Raw genomic sequence first — 26905 nt, forward strand, 5'->3', positions numbered from 1 at the left:
GTTCAGGGATAGATGCCGAGTTCAAGAAGAAAATGAAAGATATCTGTAAACCAGGGAGGAAGAAATCAGTCAAAAGCTGATTAAAGTTGTGCGCTGACTAATCCAATTTACATTAATAGGAAATTCTATATTTTATCTTTTGAAAATGAAACTGTCTCTTGACTGAGGCACTGGAACATTTAAAGTAGAAGCCATCGCTGTTGTGATTAAGAGAGTCTTGGCTTGAGAGCAGGCAAATGAGATGTAATGAGCATCTCCTCCTGGGAGCATTGTATACCTATGACCAATTTAAATTAGCCCTGTTGAACTACGTTCTTATAAAGAAGTGTTTGATTTTGATTTGGATGCAAATACACAAACAGACTTGGCCAAGATCTGATTCAATTTGATTGTGTTTACACTCGTGGATTCCTATTGTCTCAGGTCTACCGTTGCAGGAAATAACACTATTTTGGGAATAACACCATTTGAAGCTCCCTTAGAGATCCCTCATCACCGGCATCTCCACATCATAGAACATTAGAACATAAGAACGTAAGAAATAGGATCAGGAGTAGGCCATACGGCCCCTCTAGCCTGCTCCGCCATTCAATAAGATCATGGCTGTTCTTCGACCTCAACTCCACTTTCCTGTCCTTTGATTCCCTCATATCCTTTAATTCCCTTAATATCCAAAAATCAAGAAGAAAATGAAAGATATCTGTAAACCAGGGAGGAAGAAATCAATTTTGAATATACTCAATGAGCATCCACAGCCCTCTGGGGTAGAGAATTCCAAAGATTCACAACCCTCTGAGTGAAGAAATTCTTCCTCATCTCAGTCCTAAATGGTCGACCTCTTATCTTGAGACTATGACCCCTAGTTCTAGACTCTCTAGCCAGGGGAAACAGCCTCTCAGCATCTACCTTGTCAAGCCCTCTAAGAATTTTATACGTTTCAATGCGATCACCTCTCATTCTTCTAAACTCCAGGGATTATAGGCCCATTCTACTCGATCTCTCCTCATAGGACAACCCTCTCATCCCAGGAATCAATCTAGTGAACCTTCGTTGCACCCCGTCTAAGGCAAGTATATCCTTCCTTAGGTAAAGAGACCAAAACTGTACACAGTACTCTAGGTGTGGTCTCATCAGAGCCCTATATAATTGCAGCAAGACCTCCTTACTCTTATCCTTTATTGCAAGGCGGTTGGAGTATAATATACCATTTGCCTTCCTAATTGCTTGCTGTACCTGCATGTTAACTTTCTGTGTTTCATGTACAAGGACCCCCAAATCTCTCTGAATTCAACATTTCTACCAACATTTCTTACTCTCCTTTTTAAAAAATATTCTGTTCTTCCAATCCTACCGAAGTGGATAATTTCATGTTTCCCCACATTATACTCTAGCTGTCACCTTCTTACCCACTCACTAAACCCGGTCTACATCCCTTTGCAGCCTCTTTGTGTCCTCCTCACAACTCACTTTCCCACCTAGCTTTGTATCGTCAGCAAACTTGGATAGATTACACTCGGTCCCCTCATCTAAGTCATTGAGAGAGATTGTAAATAGCTGAGGCCCAAGCAATGATCCTTGCAGCAACCTGCCAACCCAAAAATGACTCATTTATTCCTACTCTTTTTTTTCTGTCTGTTAACCAGCCCTCAATTCAAGCTGATATATTACCCCCAATCCCATGAGCCCTAATCTTGTGTAACAACCTCTTATGTGGCACCTTATCGAATGCCTTTTGAAAATCCAAATATTCTACATCCACTGGTTCCCCCTTATCTACCCTGCTAGTTACACTCTCAAAAAACTCTTAATAGATTTGTCAAACACTATTTCCTTTTCATAAAACTGTGTTGACTCTGCCTAATCATATTATGGTTTTCTAAGTGCCCTGTTACTATGTCCTTAATAATAGATTCTAGCATTTTCCCCACTACTGATGTCAGGCTAACTGGCCTGTAGTTCCCTGTTTTCTCTCTCCCTCCTTTCTTGAATAGCGATGTTACATTTACTACCTTCCAATCCACTGGGACTGTTCTAGAATCGAGGGAATTCTGGAAGATCAAAACCAATGAATCCACTATCTCTGCGGCCACCTCTTTTAAAACCCTAGGATGTAGGCCATCAGATCCAGGGGATTTGTCGGCTTTTAGTCCCATTAATTTCTCCAGAACTTTTTCTTTACTAATAATAATTACTTCAAATTCCTCACTCTCATTAGACCCTTGGTTCCCCACTATTTCCGGTCTGTTTTTTGTGTCTTCTACTGTGAAGACAGATACAAAATATTTGTTTAACGTCTGTGCCATTTCCTTATTCCCCATTATAATTTCTCCTGTCTCTGCCTCTAAGGGACCTACGTTTACTTTCACTAATCTCTTCCTTTTTACATACTTGTAGAAGTTCTTACAATCTGTTTTTATATTTCTTGCCAGTTTACGCTCATATTCAATTTTCTCCCTCTTTATCAATTTCTTGGTCATCCTTTGCTGATTTCTAAAACCCTCCCACTCCTCAGGTTTACAACTCTTTTTGGCAACATTGTAAGCAACTTCTTTTAATCTAATATTATCCTTAAATTCCCTAGTTAGCCACGGTTGGATCACTTTTCCCGTGGAGTTTTTATTCCTCAAGGGAATGTATATTCGTTGAGAATTATGAAATATTTCTTTAAATGTTCACCATTGCTTATCTACCGTCATATCTGTTAATCTAATTTCAATCTACCTTAGCCAACTCGCCCCTCATATCTATGTAATTGGCTTTGTTTAAATGTAAGACCCTAGTTTCGGACTTAACTACATCACTCTCAGAATTTCATATTGAGTTTATCATGTTATGATCACTCTGCCCCTGAGGAACCTTAACTATAAGATTACTAATTAACCCTGTCTCATTACACAATACTAGATCTAAAATAGCCTGTTCCTCGACATATTGTTCTAGAAAACTGTCTCAAACGCATTCCATGGTCTCGTCCTCCAAGCTACTTTTGCCAATTTGGTTTGTCCAGTCTCTATGAAGATTAAAGTCCTCCACGGTTATTGCATTATTCTTGTTACATGCTCCTCTAATTTCCTGATTTATATTCTGTCTAACACTGTAACTACTGTTAGGGGGGGCCTATAACCTACTCCCACCAGTGTTTTCTGCCCCTCGTTATTTCTTTGCTCCACCCACACTGATTCTACATTCTGATTTTTTGAGCTACTATCCATTCTCACCACTGTCTTTATCTCAATTTACCCTTACCCGAACCCACCTCCCCTCTTATTAGTTTAAAGCCCTATCTACCGTCCTAGTTATTCGATTCATCAGGACACTAGTCCCAGCCCAGTTTAAGTGGAGCCCGTCCCAACGGAGCAGCTCCCTCTTTCCCCAGTATTGGTGCCAGTGCCCCATGAATTGAAACCCCCGCTTCCCACACCAGTCTTTCAGCTATGCATTTAACCATCTAATCTGTTTGTCCCTGTGCCAATTTGCACGTGGCTCAGGTAGTAATCCAGAGATAATTCCCTTTTGAGCTTCTGTTTTTTTAATTTGGACCCTCGCTCCTCAAACTCCCTCAGCAGAACCTCGTTCCTAGTTTTACCTATGCCTGTTGGTTCCTATGTAGCACCAGTTTAGACATCAAAGGAAAGAGATACAGTATAACCAGGCTGTTGCCCCATGCTCTTCTTCAGTCCTATTGAGCTGAGCTGCTATGTATTTCACAGCTTTCACTGGGTTCACAAGGTTCATTTCTCACCTGATGTTCTTCATAAACTCTTTACATAGAATTACATAGAATCTACAGCACAGGAACAGGCCATTCGGCCCAAATGGTCTATGCTGGTGTTTATACTCCACACAAGCCTCCACCCACTTTGCCCTTCATATTCATGTGTACATCAAAAGTTACTGAAGAAAACTGCTAACATTTTGAAATTTGTATTACTTAGGAACAGTTGTTGTAAAGCTAAGTTAAATATAGCGCTCCTATTTATTTTCTGATTTATTCTTCTGTATAATTTTACTTATTAATAAGTCTGAATTAGTTTTTAGCATGAGACACATGGCTTGTGCACTGGTTCAGAAAGATTTGGAGCACGTGGTGAGTAGACTAATGTTTCTGATGTGATATAAACAACAACAACAATTTCCATTTATATAGCGCCGTTAAAGTAGTAAAACGTCCCAAGCCGCTTCACAGTGGTGTAATGAGACCAAAAAAAATGTAATATGTAAGGGTTGATAGAGAGCATGGGCCTGCCTATGGAAACTTTACTCAGGTAAAGTGTATCGGGATATAGCCCAAACTGTAACACTTGGAATTGGTTGTAGTAAAGTACGAGTGCAATGTGGCAAAACTTTTTTTTTAAAGTTTAGATTTGAAGAAGCAATACTCTTTATTTGTGATAGAATCACTGCTACTGTAGTAACTTAAAGCAGTATATATAATCTTGAAAATGTGTAGAATGTAAACTATTTATAAGTGGGGATTATTGGAGCCTCTGCTGGGTCTGTGTTGGGCATAGTCTCTGATAAGCATCCTTTGCCCTCTGACCCAGATTCCTGAGCAGCATCTGCTGAATAGGTAAGTTTGATTCACTCTTGTTTGGGACGCAAAGGCAGTGAGAGGGTGTGCAGAACCAGTGATTTAAAACAGATTTAAATTTTTAAAAATGGAAATGTATTCAGGCTGCAGTCAATTTATTTATAATTACCTTAATCTCAAAGTTACAGCTGTCTTGTAATTGTTGCAAAAGCTTTCTTGCAGACATGAATAAACTTGCCTTTCCTGTTAGAAGTCTTAATTTTTACTACACAGTCTGAAGCAGATTCAGGTAGGAGACCGATGGTGAAAGTTTATAGGGAAAGAATCAATCACTTGGCCTATACAATGTCATTTCACCCCTGAAAGTTTCACTTGAATCCAACTGAAGGAGATGGGATGGCCTGATCACTAAGAATTGGGGACATTCTGAGCTCCCATACCCTATGAAGTTTAAGCTCTTGGTTATTTTGCCGCCAACTTCCTGAAAGGTAAATTCCAAAATGATGGTTAAACATGACACAACCTAGAAATGTCAGCAGTGGTATGATGTACATGGCCAATTTATCTGTTCGGGATAGGGAACGGTTCATCATCTCTCCAAAGAGAGAAAGTCAGTCTTGCATTTCTATAGTGCCTTTCAGGACCTCAGGATGTCCAAAAGTACTTCATTGGCTGTAAAGCACTTTGGAAGTATAGTCACTGTTGTAATGTAGGAAACGCAGCAGATAATTTCCACACAGCAAGGTCCCACAAACAGCAATGAAATAAATGACCAGGTAATCTATTTTAGGTGTTGATTGAGGGATAAGTGTTGGCCAGGACAATGTCATGGGATCTTTTACGTCTGCCTGAGAGGGCAGACAGGGCCTCGGTTTAACATCTCATGCGAAAGACGCCACCTCCCATGGTGCAGTACTCTCTCCCTCTCTGTCTTTGGTTCTGGCTGTTTGTATATTCAGTTGTCTGGTATCTAAGGTTTCTCTGTCTAAACACTATTCAATTCACTTGATGGCCTTGATAACGGGCAGTTGGAAAGATTATCTGTAATCACCAGGCATTGTTCTATGACATTGTATATGAGTGTAAACAGTTTTACAACACCAAGTTATAGTCCAACAATTTTTATTTGAAATCTACAAGCTTTCGGAGGTTTCCTCCTTCGTCAGGTAAATGTGGAGGAGGAAGCCTCCGAAAGCTTGTAGATTTCAAATAAAAATTGTTGGACTATAACTTGGTGTTGTAAAATTGTTTACAATTGTCAACCCCAGTCCATCACCGGCATCTCCACATCATTGTATATGAGGTAATTTTCAAGGAATCCGACACTCACCTGACGAAGGAGAAAGCCTCCGAAAGCTTGTGATTTTCAAATAAAACTGTTGGACTATAACCTGGTGTTGTAAGATTCCTTACATTTGTACACACCCCAGTCCATCACCGGCATCTCCACATCAGTACTGCACTAGGAGCGTCAGCCAAGACTTTTGTACTCAACTCTCTGGAATGGGACTTGAACCCACGACCTTCTGACTCAGAGGTGAATGTGCTCCTAACTGAGCCACAGCTGACACCTTACTGATGAGCAGCATTAACTGAGAGCTGTAGCCTGCGTCAGATACTGATGGCTGACCGATGTTCTAATGATGGCAGCAGTACCTGTTAGCATTATGCTTTGTGATAGCAGTTGTAAGCCTTCATTACTTAAAAGTATTTTCTTTGTTTCTCCCAAATTGGTTTTCTGATTGCACATGGAATTTTCTGATCACAAAAATTCTGTTTATTTGACATGAAAAAGCACTTATTTGGTCATAGCTCATTTCATCTGATTTTTTTTTTATTAAAATAAAATCCGAAAATCAGAAGGCCCTTTGGTGAGGTAATCTGATGCGATAAGGTTTCAAAGTCGGCCGTCAAACTATGTAGACGTTTCCTGTTCTATGTTGCTTATTTGATATTATCCACTCAAAATGAAAGCAGCTGATGTTGGGAATGTTCCAAACTTAAAATTATATGCAATTTTCTACAGATTATCATTTACATTAGTGGATCCCCCATGATGTTGGTTGTTGAGTTGATTGATGTGCTGCTAATAAGGACAGGGGTCCTGTGCCGTGTAACGGATAATGTATTATTCTGCTGCTAAGCTGGAACTGTGTCTTAAGGCCACAAGGTCTAATTAAGTAATTGTTGCTTGATGACTAAACTGTGCTGATTGGAAAAGGCCTGTAAATCTCAGGCTCCAGTTCAATAACTAGCTTTCTCATATTAAGATTATTTTGCATCTGTTATAAAGTGTGACATTTGCTTTGTTACGACTACATGTGCTGAATACAACTTATGTAAAGTTTATTAGGATGTAATTACACTCTACCCACACCCAGTGGAGGTGTTACAGCATCACTACTGGCAGGAGGGTGTAATTACAGTGTAGCAAGTTTACATTGGCAGTTTCCATTATAAATATGGATATAAGAATTTTTAATGGAAATGCAAAAATAAGGACACAATGTTGAAATTGGGAAAAATGGCATCTGAATTATAGTTACACGTCCTGGTCCGATTATTTCCCGTCCTATTTGTCTGTGTGTGTGTTGATTTAATTTAGTTCATTTAAGGGGAATTTTTGTTGCTATATGCTGTGTGCACAAACTTCAGGAAGACTCACTACTCTGAGAGTGCGCTGGGAGTGTAGGACCTGATGCTTTTTAACTGGGTCAGGAGCTTGTGTTACCGGTCCATGCAGGCCTCATGAATGGATGAAAAGATGCAAGTGGGTTTCCCTCACCCACATTTTCCGTAGTTCGCTCCAGAAACGCAGGGTGATGGCTGAGCGCCATTAGAAGGTGGGCGAAGCTCCAAAGTCACTTCCTGCCCTCATAACTTGTTGATTGATTGCTGCTGTTGGGTTCAGCATCCTCCAGTCTTGCAGCATGCATTAAATGATATCAGGAACACGCAAATGTGGCTTACCAAGACATGCCATAGTATGTTGTGATGCCTATTTAGTTTGGGATTGACAGAGTGCCCGTGTGTTTGTGTAAAAGATTAGAAGTAAAGGAAGAAAGAACTTGCTTTTATATAGCACCTTTCACGACCTCAGGACGTCCCAAAGCGCTTTACAGCCAATTAAGTACTTTTTTGAAGTGTAGTCACTGTTGTAATATAGGAAAACGGTGCACCCAATTTGCACACAGCAAGCTCCCACAAACAGCAATGAGATAACAATCAGATCATCTGTTTTTGAAGGGGTGCTGAACATGAGATGCAGGTGGCCTCCTGCATGACCCTCTCCAATTGGCTTCTTTGAATCCAGAGCAATCCTAACCAAGGTGGTATAGGGACATTACTTGGGGGCCACAGCCAGTTCCTCACCTTTTCCTTCTCTAATGGACTCTCTTCCTGCAATCAGATGAGTGAAGTGCTGCAAGTTTGAAGATGCCTGACATTGTCCTGCAATTGTCCACCCTGCCTCCCATAATGAGTCACTGGGCATGCAGGTGGAAACAATTATATTGTCCTATGTTTTCTGATATGAGCCACCTCATCAGGAGGTCTCCTTGGAAGCTGGAAGATGTGCCATGTGTGAATATGGGCTGCCTGATGACTGAAAAAGACTACCGGGCTTCCAAATAATCATCGTGTGTCCACACTCACGATGCATCTGGATGAGCTGAAAGTGTGTGTTGAGCTGTGGAATGCTATCCCACTTGAAGCAGGTATGTTTGACGTACACTCACCTTGCCAAACTTGTAAAACTTCTTTGTACCTCTGCTCCTGACATTTGAAACTGTCTTCACCTCCTGTACCATGTCATCCCAGACAGTTCGGAGGGCAGGTCTCCTGTGGAGGGTGCCCCTCAGACTCAAAGATACAATCTATTCTTTGTACCTCCTTCAGTATAACCTCTATGGCCCTGTCTGTAAACGGGACAGAACTCCCTCTTCCGTGGGCCCCAGTACTGTCCGTAGCCCTCTTTATCTGTGCACTGAACTACGCTCCTGCAGTCCCCTTTGAAACAGCTCGGTGTATGGTTGTCAAATCTGCTGCTGCACTCAACAGCCCACCGTCCACAAACTATGCACTCCCAGTGTGTGTCCCAATACACAGTGGGAGGAATGAATAATTACTAAAATGAGTGGACCTTGGAAAATCCACAAGGTCCACCCCACACGCCCACTCAGAATGACTGTGCTCACTTCCAGCTGCAACGCCAGAGGCAAGTCGGTCCTTCAGTTCCCACGTCTTATCATTTACATTTCATTTGTGCTACAACAAATCTCTCTAGAGCATCTTAGCTTGGTTTGGAAGTTACCTTTCAACTTGAATCATTTAGGTTTGAACAGGCAGCATCCTGTGTAATACTATAACCTCCATGTCTGCACTGAAGGCATTGTTATTTTGAGTCATCAAGTCTTGCTGCAACCGTCTACAGATGAAATGTCTACAACAACAACTTGCATATATATAGCACTTTGAACGTAGTAAAACATCCCAAGGTGCTTCGCAGGAGCGTTATTAAACAAAATTTGACAGTGAGCCACATGAGATATTAGGACAGGTGACCAAAAGCTTGATCAAAGAGGTAGGTTTTAAGGAGCACCTTAAAGGAGGAGAGAGAGAGAGAGAGAGTCTGAGAGGTTTAGGGAGGGAATTCCAGAGCTTAGGGCCTAGGCAGCTGAAGGCACGGCTGCCAATGGAGGGCCGATTAAAATCGGGGATGCGCAAGAGGCCAGAATTGGAGGAGCGCAGAGATCTCGGAGGGTTGTAGGGCTGGAGGAGGTTACAGAGATAGGGAGGGGCGAGGCCATGGAGAGATTTGAAAACAAGGATGAGAATTTTAAACTAGGTGCAACTCCATGGGATTATCAATTGAGTTATTACTGAAGAGTCAGGAAACAGGGAGGGAAATGCCACGTGCAGTTTTACAATGATCAGAACATGCCCCTTTAATGAAAGTTTTTGTGATATCGCGAATGTCAGGAAGTTAAAACTAGGGAGGAAACTTGTTATTTTCTGCTCTCTCGGTGGGGTAGGAACTGGAAGCAATTTCTAAAAATTTAACAAAAAAGAGCAAAAAGATTTGCTTTGACAAGTCTTCCCTCAGCTGGCTATTGCCGACCAGCTGCAAGTGAAATCTAGATCATTGGGTTCTATAACTGACATGTTATGGTTCCTGTGATAAAATACTGATGATACGCTCAGATTTGCTGAAGTTGTTTACCCATTTTTATCGTTAACAGAAAACAATGTGTTTTAAGTTTAGCAATCGGACGTTGTTAGCATAAAGGACTTAAAGCAAGTTTAAGTTGCAACAGGAGAGGAAACTTTGACCCTGGTGAGCATTGTTTGCTGCTCAGGAGGCTTAAACCAGTGGGATGCTGAAATGGTTTGTACAGTCGCTGTACAGCAGAATTGGACTTCCTTGAACTGAAAAAAAAACTCACTGATTTGGATAATGAGGAACTACATTGTACATTTCAAATCACACAGATTGGCCTGCCTCCTGTCACACTTACAGGAGTCTGATCTCTTTATATTTTAAGGTTACCAACCCTCCAGGATAGTCCTGGAGTCTCCAGGAATTGAAGATTGATCTCCTGGACACTACTGTGAGCAACTCCCAGGAGAAAAATCATAGGGGCGTGAAAATTTTCTTTGAAGACTTTTGTTCAGTTATCAAAAGTGAAGATCTTTGGGCATGGCGGAAGGTCATTTAGTGAAACCTCCAGGAATATGTTGGCCCAGAGTTGGCGACCTCTATTATATGAGCTTGTTTGAACAGTTATCCGGAACTGAAAATTTGTGAAGTTTCCAAGCTGGCTCTGGACCTGGTGTTGAGTCGGAAAGGGCCATAGTCGATAGCAGCCTTTCAGTTACCTGGGTCAAATATTTATGGGAAGGAAGGTGCTTTTGTTGATTGCACAATTTATTGGCGTTGGCTTCTTGGGTATTGCAGAAATTTTGCAAGTGTAACACTATTCGGAGACATTTAATGAGTATCAAGATGTCTGCTCCCATTAGCAAGCTCAGTGTAATTGGGGGCTTCTATTTTCCTCTCTTAGCTTCAGAATCAGTGGTGGCTTGTTAATTTCTGGATAAACCCCTGTTTGAAACAGAATGTGTAAATAATTGACGGGCAGCGAGGATAGTGCATCTCTGTCTTTGGATTGACCGTCTGGGATGAATAGTCGCAGTATGTGGCGTGCTTTTTTTTTGTCACTACCGAACGGCGAGCTGGCCCATTCACGCGGGTTCAGTTTTTTTTAAAAAAAAGAATAGGCCTTTGGTTTCTCTTTCCCACAAGCAGTCGATCCTGTATCCATTAGTGCAGAAACCAGACACCATTAACCAGACTGTGTCGTTCAAAGAGAAGCTTGGGCTTTAGCAAGTGATCTGCAAAAATCCTGCCTGCCCAAGTGTTGGGATTGTTAGCGTGAAGGTGATGCAAAAAATAATTTCCCTGCAGTTATTTAAGGATTGCCTTTTGAAGTAAAAATGCTGAACTATTTACATGAGTGAAAAGGAAACGAAAGTTGAATTGTAAATGGGATTAGATTTTGTGTTTTAATTTCTTATTATATGTTCAGGATATTTTTATCCATTTTGTATTTTATCTATCGTTACTCATTTTCTTTATCTTCTTCTTCCCTCTCCCATCCTTCCTTTTTGAATCTGTTCGTATCCTCTGTCTTGTTTCCTTTCACTGTTTTTTGTGCACCCCTTTTTGTCGTCTTATTCCGTTTCCTCCTCCTCCTTGTTAACATGTTGCCCTGGTTTATTCACACCACTGCCCTTCCTGCTCCTTATCCTCTCTCTCTGTCCACGTGTCTCCCTCTTGGATGGCCCTGTGTCCCCAGTTTACCCTCTAATGATTCCAGTTGTAGCAGAAATGAACAGCAGCCCAGAGCCCCCTCAGTACGGTAAGTGCTCCTGCACCCAGCATGTCTTGTGCTCTAACATAGTGTGGATGGATTCGCCAGCAGCTGGCGCGGTGAGCTATCTGCTCTATTACAGCCGTTTGTGCTCAGTATGTCATGCTGCATGCAAAGAGGGAATGGCTTGGAAAGTGGCCTCAAATGTGCTGCCTTTTGCGCATTAACATCACTTGCATTTCTTCCAAAAACGACATTGCTTGAAATACACACAAATGAAAATGCAGGTTGCATATTACATAGAATGACATAGAATGTACAGCACAGAAACAGGCCATTCGTCCCAACTGGTCTATGCAATGTTTATGCTCCACACGAGCCTCCTCCCACCCTATTTCATCTAACCCGATCAGCATATCCTTCTATTCCTTTCTCCCCTCGTGTACTTATCGAGCTTCCCCTTAAATGCATCTATGCTATTCGCCTCAACTACTCCATGTGGTAGCAAGTTCCACATTCTTATCACTCTCTAGGTAAAGAAGTTTCTCCTGAACTCCTTATTGGATTTATTAGTGACCATCCTATATTGATGGCTCCTCGTTTTGGACTTGCCCACAAGTGGAGACATCTCTACGTCTACCCTATCAAACCCTTTCATAATTTTAAAGACCTCGATCAGATCATCCCTCAGCCTTCTCTTTTCTAGAGAAAAGAGCACAGTCTGTACAATCTTTCCTGATAAGTATAACCTCTCAGTTCTGATATCATCCTTGTATCTTACTATTTAGGTTTATTAATTAAAAACAATCAAACATTTCTTTCAAATGAACTTTTAGCAGCAGCTATAATATTTTAAGAAATGTATTAATTTATCCCTACCCCTGATATCTGTCTCGGTCCTTGACTTGAATCTGTAGATCTGTCTCTTGTTGAGGAGTGATTCTGCAATCTGCACTCCCGGGAGGAAATGTCGCTTTGCGGAGAGGGTATCACGAGCACACAGCTTGTGATTTTCTGTCCATTTGTATTAACGGGTGGAAAATGCTTTGACCATTCAGGACAAACGGACGCACTGGGCATGATTTTAGCCAGGAAAAACGGGTGGGTTGGGGTCGGGCGGGGCAGTAACAAAAGCAAAAAATCTAAAACCCGACTCCAACCCGCCCATTTCCGGTTTTCGTGGGGGTGTTTGACCAACCCGTTCTCAGGAGGCAGGTCGGGCATTAAAAGCTTTTAAGGAGGCTGCGCAACGCCATTTCCAAAGCTTTTTTGTTTTTAACCCCTGGGGGCCGGGATTCCTGGGCCTTCTCCTTCACGCCATGTGAGAGGAGGCGAGAAGGCCCAAAACTGCAGGTAAGTGTCTTTATAGCAGAGCTTGCGGGCCTGGAGGAGCAGAAGTGCTTTCCCCAGGCCCAACAAGCCTACCTGCAGCGACCCGCCCCCCTCCCCCCACCACAATCTCCGACTCCCCCCCCCCACACACCCAACACGATCTCCGGCCCTCCCTCAAGATCTCCGAGCCCCCGCCACGATCTCCAAGCCGCCCCCACCACGATCTTCCAGCCGCCCCCACCACCCCCCACAATCTCTGAGCCCCCACCCGCCCCCCACAATCTCCGAGCGGCCCTGCCCCCAGCCGCCCCCCCCCCCCCCCCCACAATCTCCAAGCCCCCCCCCCCAACAATCAATACTTACCTGATCAGGTCCTCATCTCCCGTCCGACTGAGAACCAACCTGTCAATCAGGCTGGCCTGTTGGGCGAGAAATCATCAAAAAAGAAAGTAATAACATCTTTGTCAAAATCGTAAGTACATCCGTGTCCTCGCCCCGGGCTAAAATCATGGCCACTGCGCCCACAGAGTGTACTATCTACAGGATGCCGGACGGACCACCCAGCATCGGACCACTAGGCACCGGACACGACAAAGGCAAACCAAGCCCAGTCGACGCTGCAAAGTCCTCCTCACGAACATCTGAGGACTTGTGCCAAAATTGGGAGAGCTGTCCCACAGACCAGTCAAGCAACAGCCTGACATAGCCATACTCACAGAATCATATCTTTCAGCCAACGTCGCAGACTTTTCCATCACCATCCCTGGGTATGTCCTGTCCCACCGGCAGGACAGACTCACCAGTGGTGGCGGTACAGTGATATACAGTCAGGAGGGAGTGGCCCTGGGGGTCCTCAACATTGACTCTGGACCCCATGAAATCTCATGGCGTCAGGTCAAACATGGACAAGGAAACCTCCTGCTGATTACCACCTACCGCCCTCCCTCAGCTGATGAATCAGTCCTCCTCCATGTTGAGCACCACTTGGAGGAAGCACTGAGGGTAGCAAGGGCACAGAAATCACTCTGGGTGGGGGACTTCAATGTCCATCACCAAGAGTGGCTCGGTAGCACCACTACTGACCGAGTTGGCCGAGTCCTGAAGGACATAGCTGCCAGACTGGGCCTGCGGCAGGTGGTGAGCGAACCAACACGAGGGAAAAACTTAATTGACCTCATCCTCACCAATTTACCTGTCACAGATGCATCTGTCCATGACAGTATTGGTAGGAGTGACACAGTCCTTGTGGAGACTAAGTCCCATCTTCACACTGAGGACACCATCCAACGTATTGTGTGGCACTACCACCGTGCTAAATGGGATAGATTCAGAACAGATCTAGCAGCTCAAAACTGGGCATCCATGAGGAGCTGTGGGCCATCAGCAGCAGCAGAATTGTATTCCACCACAATCTGTAACCTCATGGCCCGGCATGTTCCTCACTCTACCATTACCAACAAGCCAGGGGATCAACCCTGGTTCAATGAGGAGTGTAGAAGAGCATGCCAGGAGCAGCACCAGGCGTACCTAAAAATGAGGTGCCAACCTGGTGAAGCTACAACTCAGGACTACATGCATGCTAAACAGTGGAAGCAACATGCTATAGACAGAGCTAAGCGATTCCACAACCAACGGATCAGATCAAAGCTCTGCAGTCCTGCCACATCGTCGTGAATGGTGGTGGACAATTAAACAACTAACGGGAGGAGGAGGCTCTGTAAACATCCCCATCCTCAATGATGGCGGAGTCCAGCACGTGAGTGCAAAAGACAAGACCTGAAGCATTTGTAACCACCTTCAGCCAGAAGTGCCGAGTGGATGATCCATCTCTGCGTCCTCCCGATATCCCCACCATCACAGAAGCCAGTCTTCAGCCAATTCGATTCACTCCACGTGATATCAAGAAATGGCTGAGTGCACTGGATACAACAAAGGCTATGGGCCCCGACAACATCCCGGCTGTAGTGCTGAAGGTTTGTGCTCCAGAACTAGCCAGGCCTCTAGCCAAACTGTTCCAGTACAGCCATAACACTGGCATCTACCCGACAATGTGGAAAATTGCCCAGATGTGTCCTGTCCACAAAAAGCAGGACAAATCCAATCCGGCCAATTACCGCCCCATCAGTCTACTCTCAATCATCAGCAAAGTGATGGAAAGTGTCGTCGCCAGTGCTATCAAGTGGCATTTACTCACCAATAACCTGCTCACTGCTGCTCAGTTTGGGTTCTGCCAGGACCACTCGGCTCCAGACCTCATTACAGCCTTGGTTCCAACATGGACAAAAGAGCTGAATTCCAGAGGTGAGGTTAGAGTGACTGCCCTTGACATCAAGGCAGCATTTGACAGAGTGTGGTACCAAGGAGCCCTAGTAAAATTGAAGTCAATAGGAATTGAGGAAAACTCTCCAGTGGCTGGAGTCATACCTAGCAAAAAGAAGATGGTAGTGGTTGTTGGAGGCCAGTCATCTCAGTCCCAGGATATTGCTGCAGGAGTTCCTCAGGGCAGTGTCCTAGACCCAACCATCTTCAGCTGCTTCATCAATGACCTTCCCTCCATCATAAGGTCAGAAATGGGGATGTTCGCTGATGATTGCACAGTGTTTAGTTCCATTCGTAACACCTCAGATAATGAAGCAATCCAAGCCCGCATGCAGTAAGACCTGGACAACATCCAGGCTTGGGCTGATAAGTGGCAGACAAGTGCCAGGCAATGACCATCTCCAACAAGAGAGAGTCTAACCACCTCCCCTTGACATTCAACGGCATTACCATCGCTGAATCCCCTGTCATCAACATCCTGGGGGTCACCATTGAACCAGAAACTTAACTGGACCAGCCATATAAATACTGTGGCTACAAGAGCAGGTCAGAGGCTGGGTATTCTGTGGCAAGTGACTCACCTCCTGACTCCCCAAAGCCTTTCCACCATCTACAAGGCACAAGTCAGGAGTGTGATGGAATACTCTCCATTTGCCTGGATGAGTGCAGCTCCAACAACACTCAAGAAGCTCGACACCATCCAGGATAAAGCAGCCCGCTAGATTGGCACCCCATCCACCACACTAAACATTAATTCCCTTCACCACCGGCGCACTGTGGCTGCAGTGTGTACCATCCACAGGATGCACTGCAGCAACTCGCCAAGGCTTCTTCGACAGCACCTCCCAAACCCGTGACCTCTACCACCTAGAAAGACAAGGGCAGAGATGCATGGGAACACCATCTTCATTGTCACTGGGTCACAATCCTGGAGCTCCCTACCTACCTTGGTGAGTTGCTGCAGTGCACCCTGTAGATAGTACATTCTACAGTCACAGTGCACCGGTGGGATCACCTTCACCACACGGACTGCAGCGGTTCAAGAAGAAGGTTCACCACCACCTTCTCAAGAGTAACTCGGGATGGGCAATAACTGCCAGCCTTGCCAGTGATGCCCACATCCCAAGAATGAATGAAAAAAGAATGATGGGTTGCACACCTGTGATTTGGTGCGATGAGCTGCCTGTGAGCAATGCTCCCTTATTTGGAGTTTCAGATTCACAATCGCAACTATGGTTCATTAAATTTTAGTGGTTTTTTTGGAAGTATTTCACTTTTGGTAGAAGTAGTATTAAAATGGCACCAAAACTCAACCAATAAACTCGCCTGCATTCAGCCAGAGTCTCGCAGTGAGATTGAGAGATCCTGCTTTCTGTCTGTCTTCCAGTCTCAACCCTGCACTGTGCTGGGAAATCTGTTTTTCTGTTGCTTTCTCTCATTGGCTAAACTAAAAATATTTATTTGCTAATTAAATGACAATATGAAGCATAAAAGAATTTGGCAAATATTACCAGTACAATACAACATGGAAAATCAGTAATGGGTTAATTATGCATTTCAGTAACTTCTGAAGAAGTATAATCATCCTTTTTATTTTGGAAAACAAAGTCCGTGTAAGTGGCGAGTTGAATTCAGCAGTCTGGTATCCCCTGAGTTGATTGGAAAGGGAAGGTGATGTATGTAATTTAATCCTTCGGCCGTCCCCGGTCTCAGTCGGGACTTTTCTATTGCACGAGTGACACCTGCTTCCCCATACAGCAGTTGGCGGGAAGTCAAGTATAAAACTGGCAGGACCCACTAAAAGCATGTCTTCCAGGCTGCCTGCTCTAGTCGCAGCAGTTTATGTTTGGCGTGTAGCCAGCTGTACAACACTCGTGCTTGGGGTAGCACAGGTCTCGCACAAATGTCTAGAACGTACTGCTGAACTGGAAAATCTCCCAGTTCTGTTTTTTTATATAAATATATTTCTTTTGATGCCATTGATTCTTGATGACTCTTTGCTACTTGATAAACACTGCAGATTGCTTTCGGATGCTGGTCGATTTGTTCCCAGGCGAGCAGACGTCGTTTAACAATAGTAGAATTAAAAATACACACCGTTTCCTGCAGCGTTCAGTGGAACGCAGAAGCTAAGCTTCATTTTTTTTTGTCAGGATAGCTTCACGCCATTTGCACGATGAATCACGCTCGGTCAGGATACAGAAGCAATTTGGAATGTAGAACGAGGAGGCCACTCTGAAGTAACAGTCAACGCCCGACTGTTTAAACAGTCACAAACAATTCACATGTTTGCCACGTGCACACACAAAGAATGCTCGCTCACACGCAACACTGGAGGGTTGCTGAGCCCACGAAAGTGTATATGAAGACGTGAGTCGATGCCTTCGGGAGTGGAAGGAGCAATATCGTGCGCAAGTCACCGATAATTTAGGGAGAGGGTTCGTAGTCAAGACTTGTGTGAATCTTTCTGTAGCCAGGTTCGCTCTACTTATTGCCCCATGAGTGCTGGGCTCTGAAGCATTAGGCAGAAAAATTGGAGCTGGGACTGGGACAGTATAGAAAGGAAACTCCCACCTGAAACAGGAGGGGCATTTAAATTGTACATTAGTGATGCAGGAGTGCCTCTCTCATCATTTTTGTGGATTTCTGCCTGTTAGATGCTCAAAAAGAGGATCGCCCAGAGAATGTAGGGGTTGTGATCCCCTTCAGGTTGTAGGATTTGAAAAGGGCCTCCCTGGAACCTCTTAACACCTGCAGAAAGATAAATAGGCCATTGTATTGGGCAAGGAAGGAGGAGAAGCAGAGATTGAGACCATTTTGCCCCTGTTTTTGGCAGCAGTCACGAAGCTTTGTAGCCAGCAGGAACCTCAAGCCTGGAGCAGTAGCCAAGTTCTCTCCCTGGATCTGGGCGCCCATCCATTCCCGGGTGGACTGGAAATTCGTCCAGTTGGGTGCAGTGCAGCAGAACATTAACACTGGGGCCGAGGGGTGGGGGAGGACAATTAACCCCTATAGATTTATAGCTACAGTGAAAAATATTGAGACCAACTTTTAATGGTTCCAACTGCAATTGAGAGACCCACTTTACATAACAAAGGTACGAAATGGATAAATTTGGACTAATTCAAAAAAGCCTAGAAAACACAAAAAGTTAAAATAAACGAGTGTTCATCCAAGGCTCCAGTTTTGTCTTTTCATCCTTACAGACATATTTCCGACAGAGATTGCTGGATAGCAAACAGCATCAGGGACACAGGGTGATTTCCTCCTCCAACTTACCCAAATGCTGTGGCCGATAGTAGAATCTCTCCTGCTGCCCTGTCTGAAATCGGCTAACTTGTTGGAGCTTTAACCAGCTGACCCTCTGAGGGAGGCCACATTGGTGTACTTGGTGCCACGAATATTGTCACATTGAAGACCCTGTCACATTGTATGTCAGTTTGGCTGGTTTTCTTTCCTTAATTGGAGGGATATTGTTGCCTGGGAACACTTCGAGACACTTCACCTGGTTTGTAAACCGAGCAATGCGCAGCGATGTGCTTGAGAATGTAATATAATGACATAGGTAATCACACCGGCCAATATAAACTTTGAAGGCCGTGGTTTTAATGGGAAATACTTGTCCAAGTTATGTTTCCTGTGTGAAGTTTTGTGTGTTTTTTTTTCCCCAAGTAGATTTAGTTAGAAGTCTGTTTTTAGGGCTACCCTTAAGTCAGTCACTTATTGTAAGAAGGACTCAGGGCTTAGGTTTATGTTAGTTCAAGTGTTACCTTCCTTTTCTTAATTATGTTTTGCCTCTTCTGAGCTACCAAGAACCCGTTTTATATTTTTGTTTACCAACAACTCACTTAGGACTGAGTTTGTGTTTGGGAGCAAGGATTTAAAACAATATATAATTCCTTTGGAGATTGAACAAACATAATGATGAGGTACCGTCCTTTGGCTGATGCTACTGGAATGCAGTAAATGCTCAATCATTCTACAGAGGAGCTCATGAAAACATTAATTACCTGCTGCATGTGTGATTTTCCTTTCTTCTCGAATGTAGCTCAACCTCCACTTAAAAATGCAGTTCAGTAAAAGTAAATGTGAAGTATCATTTTTTTGGGAAAAGGAAAGGAAATAGTTTTATCCCCTAAAATGGTAATATTCTCGATGAAGTGGAGGAAAGAAAATGGTGCTGTTTCGCCTTGGAACCCGAGGAACTGGTTTCACTGCCTGACGAGTAATCTGCTCTCTCCTTGTTCTTTCCCTCTTCTGAGGTGGCTGTCATGCGTAAGGTCACTTCCTCGCAGTTGAGGTAAAGTTTTAGTATATTCACACGGTAGGCCCAGTGTTCGATTACATAATCTACCTCGTTGCACCTTTTCACCACCATATGCAGACCCCTTCCCACTGTGCCTGTAATTTGTTATGCCTCACTTGGGAGTTGAGCTTAGCACTGCGCGTGTACCAGCTTTCCTGGTGGCCATGCGCACGTCGTACGTTCTTCTGTCTATGTTCAGCCAAGCTAGTCAGGTCATCTTTCAGTTTTGAGCACAAATTCTACTACATTTTATTTCTCGTCAGTGGTCCCCCTTGACCATGCCTCTTTGAACAGTTTTAATGGTCCATGTGCCTGGCGTCCTTGGAGTAGTTCAAATGGTGATAATCCTGTTGATTTTGGGGTGTCTCTAAGCAAGCAATAAATATGGCAACTTTTTATCCCTGCCTGTTCTTCTGAGGATGGTACGGGATGGATTGAAGGTGTTTCATTTGGCACAGTTGCCAGAGTGAGTAACTAAGACACCACACCAGTCCCTGATCAGATAAAATCCTTTTTGGTAAGCATGCACTGATCACTAAAGCAAGAGCTACTGTGCCCAGAGACCTGGGTTTGTAACCTACCATGGTTAGTATGTACCATTCCCCTAATAGACGTGAGCCCATTGTATCTATGCTCATCCTCTGGAAATATCCATTATGAATGAGTAGGGATTGTAACAGTGCTCTGCTATGATCTCCTGACCCAATGGAATAATATGTCTTTTGTACGTTACACCCTGATGTCATATAAAATGGATATCACGAGCTTCCTTTAGTTCTGAAATAAAACAGGTAGCGGAACAATGCAGCTGGCAATCCTTCGTCATCCAAAGTAGTCTACTTCATTTCACAAGATAATTACACATGAGGCCATCTTAATTCAACCATATAGAAATACTCGATAGTTCCCCCACTGCAGCATCCAATTTGTTCTAAATGATTCTCGGGTTTTCGCCTTCACCATACGGAGTTCATTCCATGTATTGGTCACTCCTTATGTTCTTATGTTCACACAAAAACATAAGAAATAGGAGCAGGAGCAGGCCAATTGGCCCCTCGAGCCTGCTCCGCCATTCAATAAGATCATGGCTGATCTGATCCTAACCTCAAATCTAAATTCATGTCCAATTTCCTGTCCGCTCCCCGTAACCCCTAATTCCCTTTACTTCTAGGAAACTGTCTATTTCTGTTTTAAATTTATTTAATGATGTAGCTTCCACAGCTTCCTGGGGCAGCAAATTCCACAGACCTACTACCCTCTGAGTGAAGAAGTTTCTCCTTATCTCAGTTTTGAAAGAGCAGCCCATTATTCTAAGATTATGCCCCCTAGTTCTAGTTTCACCCATCTTTGGGAACATCCTTACCGCATCCACCCGATCAAGCCCCTTCACAATCTTATATGTTTCAATAAGATCGCCTCTCATTCTTCTGAACTCCAATGAGTAGAGTCCCAATAGGAAGGAGAACTTCCTAACTTTGCTTTTTATTAGTTTGAACCTGTGATCCCTTGTTCTACTCTTGTAATTTAATTCAATTTTCTGGATTTGCCTTTTTCAAAGTAAGATCACCATTGATGCCCCTTTTAGGAGGATAGGAACAGGAGTAGGCCATTTAGCCGCTCGAGCCTATTCCACCATTCAATGAGATCATGGCTGATCTGTGACCTAACTCCATAAACCTGCCGTAGCCCCATAATCCCTTAGATTTTTGTTAACCAAAGATATTATCAATCTCGGATTTAAAATTCAGCGAGCAAAAACTGCAGTTTGCGGAAGAGAGTTCCAAACTTCTCCCACCCTTTGCGCGTGAGTGTTTCCGAACTTCACTCCTGAAAGTTCTGGCTCTGATTTTTAGGCTATGTCCCCTAGTCCTAGATTCGCCAACCAGCGGAAATAGTTTCTTTCTATCTACCCTATCTGATATCTTTAATATCTTGAAAACTTCGATCAGATCACCCCTTAATCATCCAACTTCCAGGGAATACAACCCTAGTTTGTGTAATCTCTCCTCGTAATTTAACCCTTGGAGTCCAGATATCATTCCAGTAAATCTACGTTGCACTCCCTCCAAGGCCAATACATCCTTCCTGAGGTGCGGTGCCCAGAACTGAACACCGTACTCCAGGTGTGGTCTAACTAGGGCTTTGTATAACTGTAGCATAACTTCTTCCCCCTTGTATTCCAGTCCTCTAGATATAAAGGCCAGCTTTCCATTAACCTTTTCGATTATTTTCTGTACCTGTCCATGATATTTAATGATCTATGTACATGGACCCCTAAGTCTCTTTGGACCTCCACAGTTTTGAGCTTTTCATCATTTAGAAAATACTATGATCAATCCTTTTTAGATCCAAAGTGGATGACCTCACATTTGCCTACATTGAGATCCATTTGCCAAGGTTTTGTCCATTCACTTAATTTATTAACATCTCTCTGTAATTTTATGCTTCCATCTACACTGCTTACAGTGCTGCCTATTTTTGTGTCATCGGCAAACTTGGATATGTGACTCTCCATCCCTGTCATCTAAGTCATTAATAAATACAGTGAATAGTTGAGGCCTCAACACAAGCATCTGTGGGACACCACTAGTCACATCCGGCCAATTTGAGTACCTGCCCATTATCCCTATTCTCTGTCTCCTGTCGCATAGCCAATTTCCTAACCAGTTCAATAATTTGCCCTCAATTCCATGAGCTTCAACTTTAGGTAACAGTCTCTTATGAGGGACTTTATCGAATGTCTTCTGGAAGTCCATACAAACAACGTCCGTTGACATTACTGTCCACTACTTTAGTCACCTCTTCAAAAAATTCAATCAGATTCGTCAGGCATGACCTACCCTTTACAAATCCATGCTGGCTCTCTCTAATCAGCTGAAAATTTTCAAGGTGTTCAGTCACTCTCTCCTTAATTATAGACTCTAGTAATTTCCTGACAACAGATGTTAGGCTAACTGGTCTATAATTCCCTGGTTTCCCCCTCTTACCTTTTTTAAATAGTGGAGTGACATGTGCAGTTTTCCAATCTGAAGGAACTGTTCCTGAATCGAGAGAACTTTGGAAGATTATAGTTGGGTTTTTCATCGTTGGCTATAATCCTAACTCTTTCTTCATAACTCGGACCTCTGTTAGTGCGGCTCTTTGTACTGAAAAGCTTTAATGTCTCCCTTGTGTCTCTTTCATCAGAATTGGACCTTATACTCGAGGACCGGCTCGATGGGCTGAATGGTCTCCTTCTGTGCTGTAAGATTCTATAAGCGGTCTGACTTTCCCTGACTTGTATTCTACTGTTCTGGCGACGCGACTCAGCGTTCCATTAGCTTTGTTGATTGTTCCTTTGCATTGGTTGGATATGTTGAGCATGAAGTTTACTAGGACACCATGGTCTTTTTCAGCTTTCTTCTTAGCAAATTCAGCTCCATTCATTAGGTACATGTCTTGCCCATTTCTGCTTCCTGTGTGCAGTACTTTACATTTGTCTGTAGTTCCTTTCATCTGCTGTTGTTCTGCCCACGTACATATATTGTCCAACTCATGCTGCAATATCTGAACTGCCTTCTCTGATCCCACTGCCTCTTCTAGTTGGGTATCATCTGTAAACCTGACTAATTTTCATTGGGTCTTTATATCCAAGTCACTGCTGTAAAATACAAATGGTAGTGGTCCCATCCATGGGGCACCCGCTCAGCGCTCCACCTCCCCCCACCCCAACATAACCCCTGACCCCTGGAGCACGCGCTCAGTGCTCCCTCCCCAACATAACCCCTGGAGCACCCGCTTAGCGCTCCCTCCTCCCAACATAATGCATTTAAAAATCAATTGCCATTTTCAATGTTATGGGCAATTTTTTTTACCCTGAATACTCACAACTCTGAGTTTAAATTTAGCCTTTTGTGTGGAATTTTGTTAAATGTCTTCTGGAGGTCTATTTAAAAACAAACAGACCTGTACCAGAGTAGTGCATTCTTTAGTCTTTCCAGCCTATCTTGCTCGACCTTGTCTCTTACTTGAATCGTTTAATTCGTTTATCCAAACCAATGGCCCTGTGATGATATGGGCTCTTTTAAAAATGGCCGTGTGGATACAATCTTGACCCATGTAGAAATGTTTCATGAACAGAAGACCTCATCAGCTGACGAATTCTGTCATTGGCTTTTTACTATCAGACCCTGGCACCCTTTCGTAAATGGACTTGCTGGGAACTGTGGGCACGCCAATAAACATTGATTTACCATCTCTGTAATTTAAAACAGACCTTTCAGTAAGCCAGCTGTCTCCGGCTAAATTGAGCTGTCTTGGGGAAAGACTTAAACTAAAATGCATGTACCCACATTTTGGAAGTTGCATCCTATTTTATAAGGTTTTTCTTTTCAATTTAAAGGCAACGGGCAGCCCTCGCTATCCTAAGGCTTGATGGGCCGAGCTTAAAGTGAAAGAGAGAACTTTATACAGCACCTTTCATGACCTCAGGACATCCCAAAGTGCTTTACAGCCAATTAAGTACTTTTCAAGTGTAGTCACTGTTGTAATGTAGGGAAATGCAGCAGCCAATTTGCACACAGCAAGGTCCCACAAACAGCAATGAGCTAAGGACCAGATAGTGATGTTGGTTGAGGAATAAATATTGATCAGGACATCGGGGCGAGCTCCCCTGCCCTTCTTTGACAAGTCCCATGGGATCTTTTATGTCCACCTGAGAGGGCATTCGGGGCCTCGGTTTAACATCTCATCTGAAAAACTGCACTTCCGACATTGCAGCACTCTCTCAGCACTTTGTCCGCCTAGTTTATGTGCTCAAGTCTTTGGAATGGGACTTGAACCCCATAGCCTCTGAAGTGGCCGAGCAAGCCACTGTGTTGTATCACACTGCTACAAACTGCGGTGGTTCAAAAAGAAGGTCCGCCATCACCTTCTCAGGGCAACTAGGGATGGGCAATAAATGCTGGCCTTGCCAGTGATGACCCACATCCCAAGAATTAATATAAAACGTGGAATTCCTGCACCTTGGCTCAGTAGGTAGCCACTCGTCCGAGTCGGAAGGTTGTGGGTCCAAGCTCTGTTCCAGAGACTGGAGACGACACTCCAGTGCAGTCCTGAGATTACTGTACCACAGGAAACCTGCATATTTCAAAATGCCACTAAATCATCGCCTGATTGGACAATTACTGCCTGCAGTCGTGGCAACAGCAGCAAGTTAAGAATTGTTAAAGATTTTTAAAACTACAGTTTAACATCATTACCGCAGGCTTGTGGAGACTTGCAAACTAGCTCTTTCTGGAGGTTCATTTTATTACAACAAGAGGTCTGTGGTGGACAGGAACAACATTTTGAGACCAGGTAAACATAGCAAGGGTTATGTTAATCTGAATGACATTTATCTGCTAACCAAGCTGTCCGTGTGTGATTGTGAGAGATTTTGTGCTGTATTAATAGAACATTGGAATTGTTACTACTAATTGGACTCTATCTACTTATGCGATCAACACTACGGGACACTAAATAGCCAACAGTAAAAAGTTGTCGCACTTCAGTTGGTCAAAAGTATCGAAGAGAAAGAAAGCCAGTCGTTTTATGATGATTTTCTGACCGTGACCCAGAAATTTGGCAGCACCTTCCAATCTACAAACTCTGCCCACTAAATGACAATTAAACTCTGACTGATCTCAGATGTGTTTATTTACCACCATCAGACTTTGTAGCCTTTAAGAGACAGGCTAGTTTAAACACTGCCTGTACCTTAGCAGCAGAATAGTACACTGTGCCTTAACGTGGAATCAGGGTCCCATTGATAGAAAACAGCTGATCATCTGATGTAATTCGAGCAATGTCATGGGAAATCTGCTGTAAAATATTGAAGAAAGAATCGACCGCCCAATCCGATTCACCTCACCTGTTTGGTCCCCCGAGAGAAAATCCTGCATAATTACTCTCTGACCCCCTCCCCTCTGCCCCTGTACACGATCATTTTTCCCGAATTCTTCACATAACAGAATAATGGTGTTTTCGGAACTGTTCGAGCGAAAGACGCCCGACTGTAATCAGATTCCAAATCACAGCCAACACAGATGCTCTGGGAGTGAAATGTTGATTGCTCCCACAGAATTCCACAGGTCACATACCAGTCACAGCTAGCATTCAGAGTCATGTGGCCTCCAAGGGCATCATTCATAATTTTGTGACTGAGGCAATAGACCTAACTCATTGTAAACCCCAGTGTGCACCCACACACAAGCAGACAGCTCATGCAACAAGCATCCTAGTTGGCTCCAGACTGCATTGACTTTTTTTTAAAAGGGGAAGGAAAGTCTCTGGGGAAGCACTTTATTGTTAAAAGCACACTCCAAATTTATACTGAAAAATTAAAAGGCTTGTGTTTGCCAGTTTTTAAAAACAATTTTCTTAGCGGCAGGGAGGCATGGCAGATCGCAGCTTCCTTTGTGCTAGGCTGCTCCTTGATTTTAATGACCAGCATTAGCCCTGTGCATTCGACATGACCACTTGGCTCTGTCAGTGGGTGATACTATTGCCCCTGAGTCGGAAGTGGGTTCAAACCCCACTCCAGAAACTTGGTGTTGACCATGTCGGCCACGGAGTAGGCCTCAGGCCTCGGAGCCCAATTACCTGGAGCCCCGAGTGCCTGCGGTACCTTGCAACATCTAATTACATCGCTGGACATATGGCCTCCTTGGCTCAGACAGTTCCAGCTCAGTGGTCAGACTGGTATGGAGGGGCCCTGAGAGCCTCCAGACTGCTCCCTTTCAGTGATGATATGAATGTGGCCTAGTAACGAGGGAGTCCTGGCGTGATTCCCTGCAGATAAGAAGAAAATTGCCTGTTTGCTAAACACGGTAACTTATTTTAAATCTGTGTGGATCTTTTCCATATAAAATAGAGTTTGCACTTTTTTTACATTCAAGGTTGCTTAATTTGAATTAATTTGATTTCTTTCAAGCAGAAAATGCCTCCTGTGTTTTATTTAAATGGCTTAACTTGAATTACTGAATAATTAGATTTTTTTTAGAGCAAAAAAAAACTTTAAATTTTTAAACAGAACTAGATTCTACAGGAATACTCGACAAGAAAGTCTCTCTTCCTCCACCTTCTCCTCATGCTTACCAGCACCTTTTCTTAACAAAAAAAAGCTTTTAGATTTTGTGATATGAAGAAAACAAATCTGTTGGGATCAAATATAAAGTAAAATTGAAAATTATCTTATTTTTAAAAAAAAACTTTTTTACCCTGTGAGATGTGAGACTCGTGCCTCTCCCATTCCTGACCGAGAATTCACATGCTCATTGAGGTATGTCAACTTTAGAAAGCACCTTTCACATCCTCAGGATATCCCAGAGCACTTCACAGCCCATCAATTACTTTTGAATTACTGTTTTGTAGGCAAGTATGGCAGCCAAATTGTGCACAGCAAGATCCCACAAACAGCAATGAGATGAATGACCAGATAATCTGTTTTTGGTGGTGTTGGTTAAGGAATAAATGTTGACCAGCGCACTGGGGGATCTCCCCTGCTCTTCGATTAGTGCCGTGGAA

General features: G+C 43.5%; 1 protein-coding gene across 1 annotated transcript in view; it reads left to right on the plus strand.

Annotated features, from left to right (window-relative positions):
* Positions 1–26905, plus strand: part of hspg2 (heparan sulfate proteoglycan 2) — a 473886-nt gene that overhangs the window by 132043 nt on the left and 314938 nt on the right. The window contains 1 exon segment of the mRNA XM_067970061.1: positions 11389–11451. Coding sequence (XP_067826162.1) covers positions 11389–11451 — 63 coding nt within the window.

The sequence above is a fragment of the Heptranchias perlo genome, chromosome 32 (genome assembly GCF_035084215.1).
Source record: "Heptranchias perlo isolate sHepPer1 chromosome 32, sHepPer1.hap1, whole genome shotgun sequence".
Classification (NCBI taxonomy): domain Eukaryota; kingdom Metazoa; phylum Chordata; class Chondrichthyes; order Hexanchiformes; family Hexanchidae; genus Heptranchias; species Heptranchias perlo.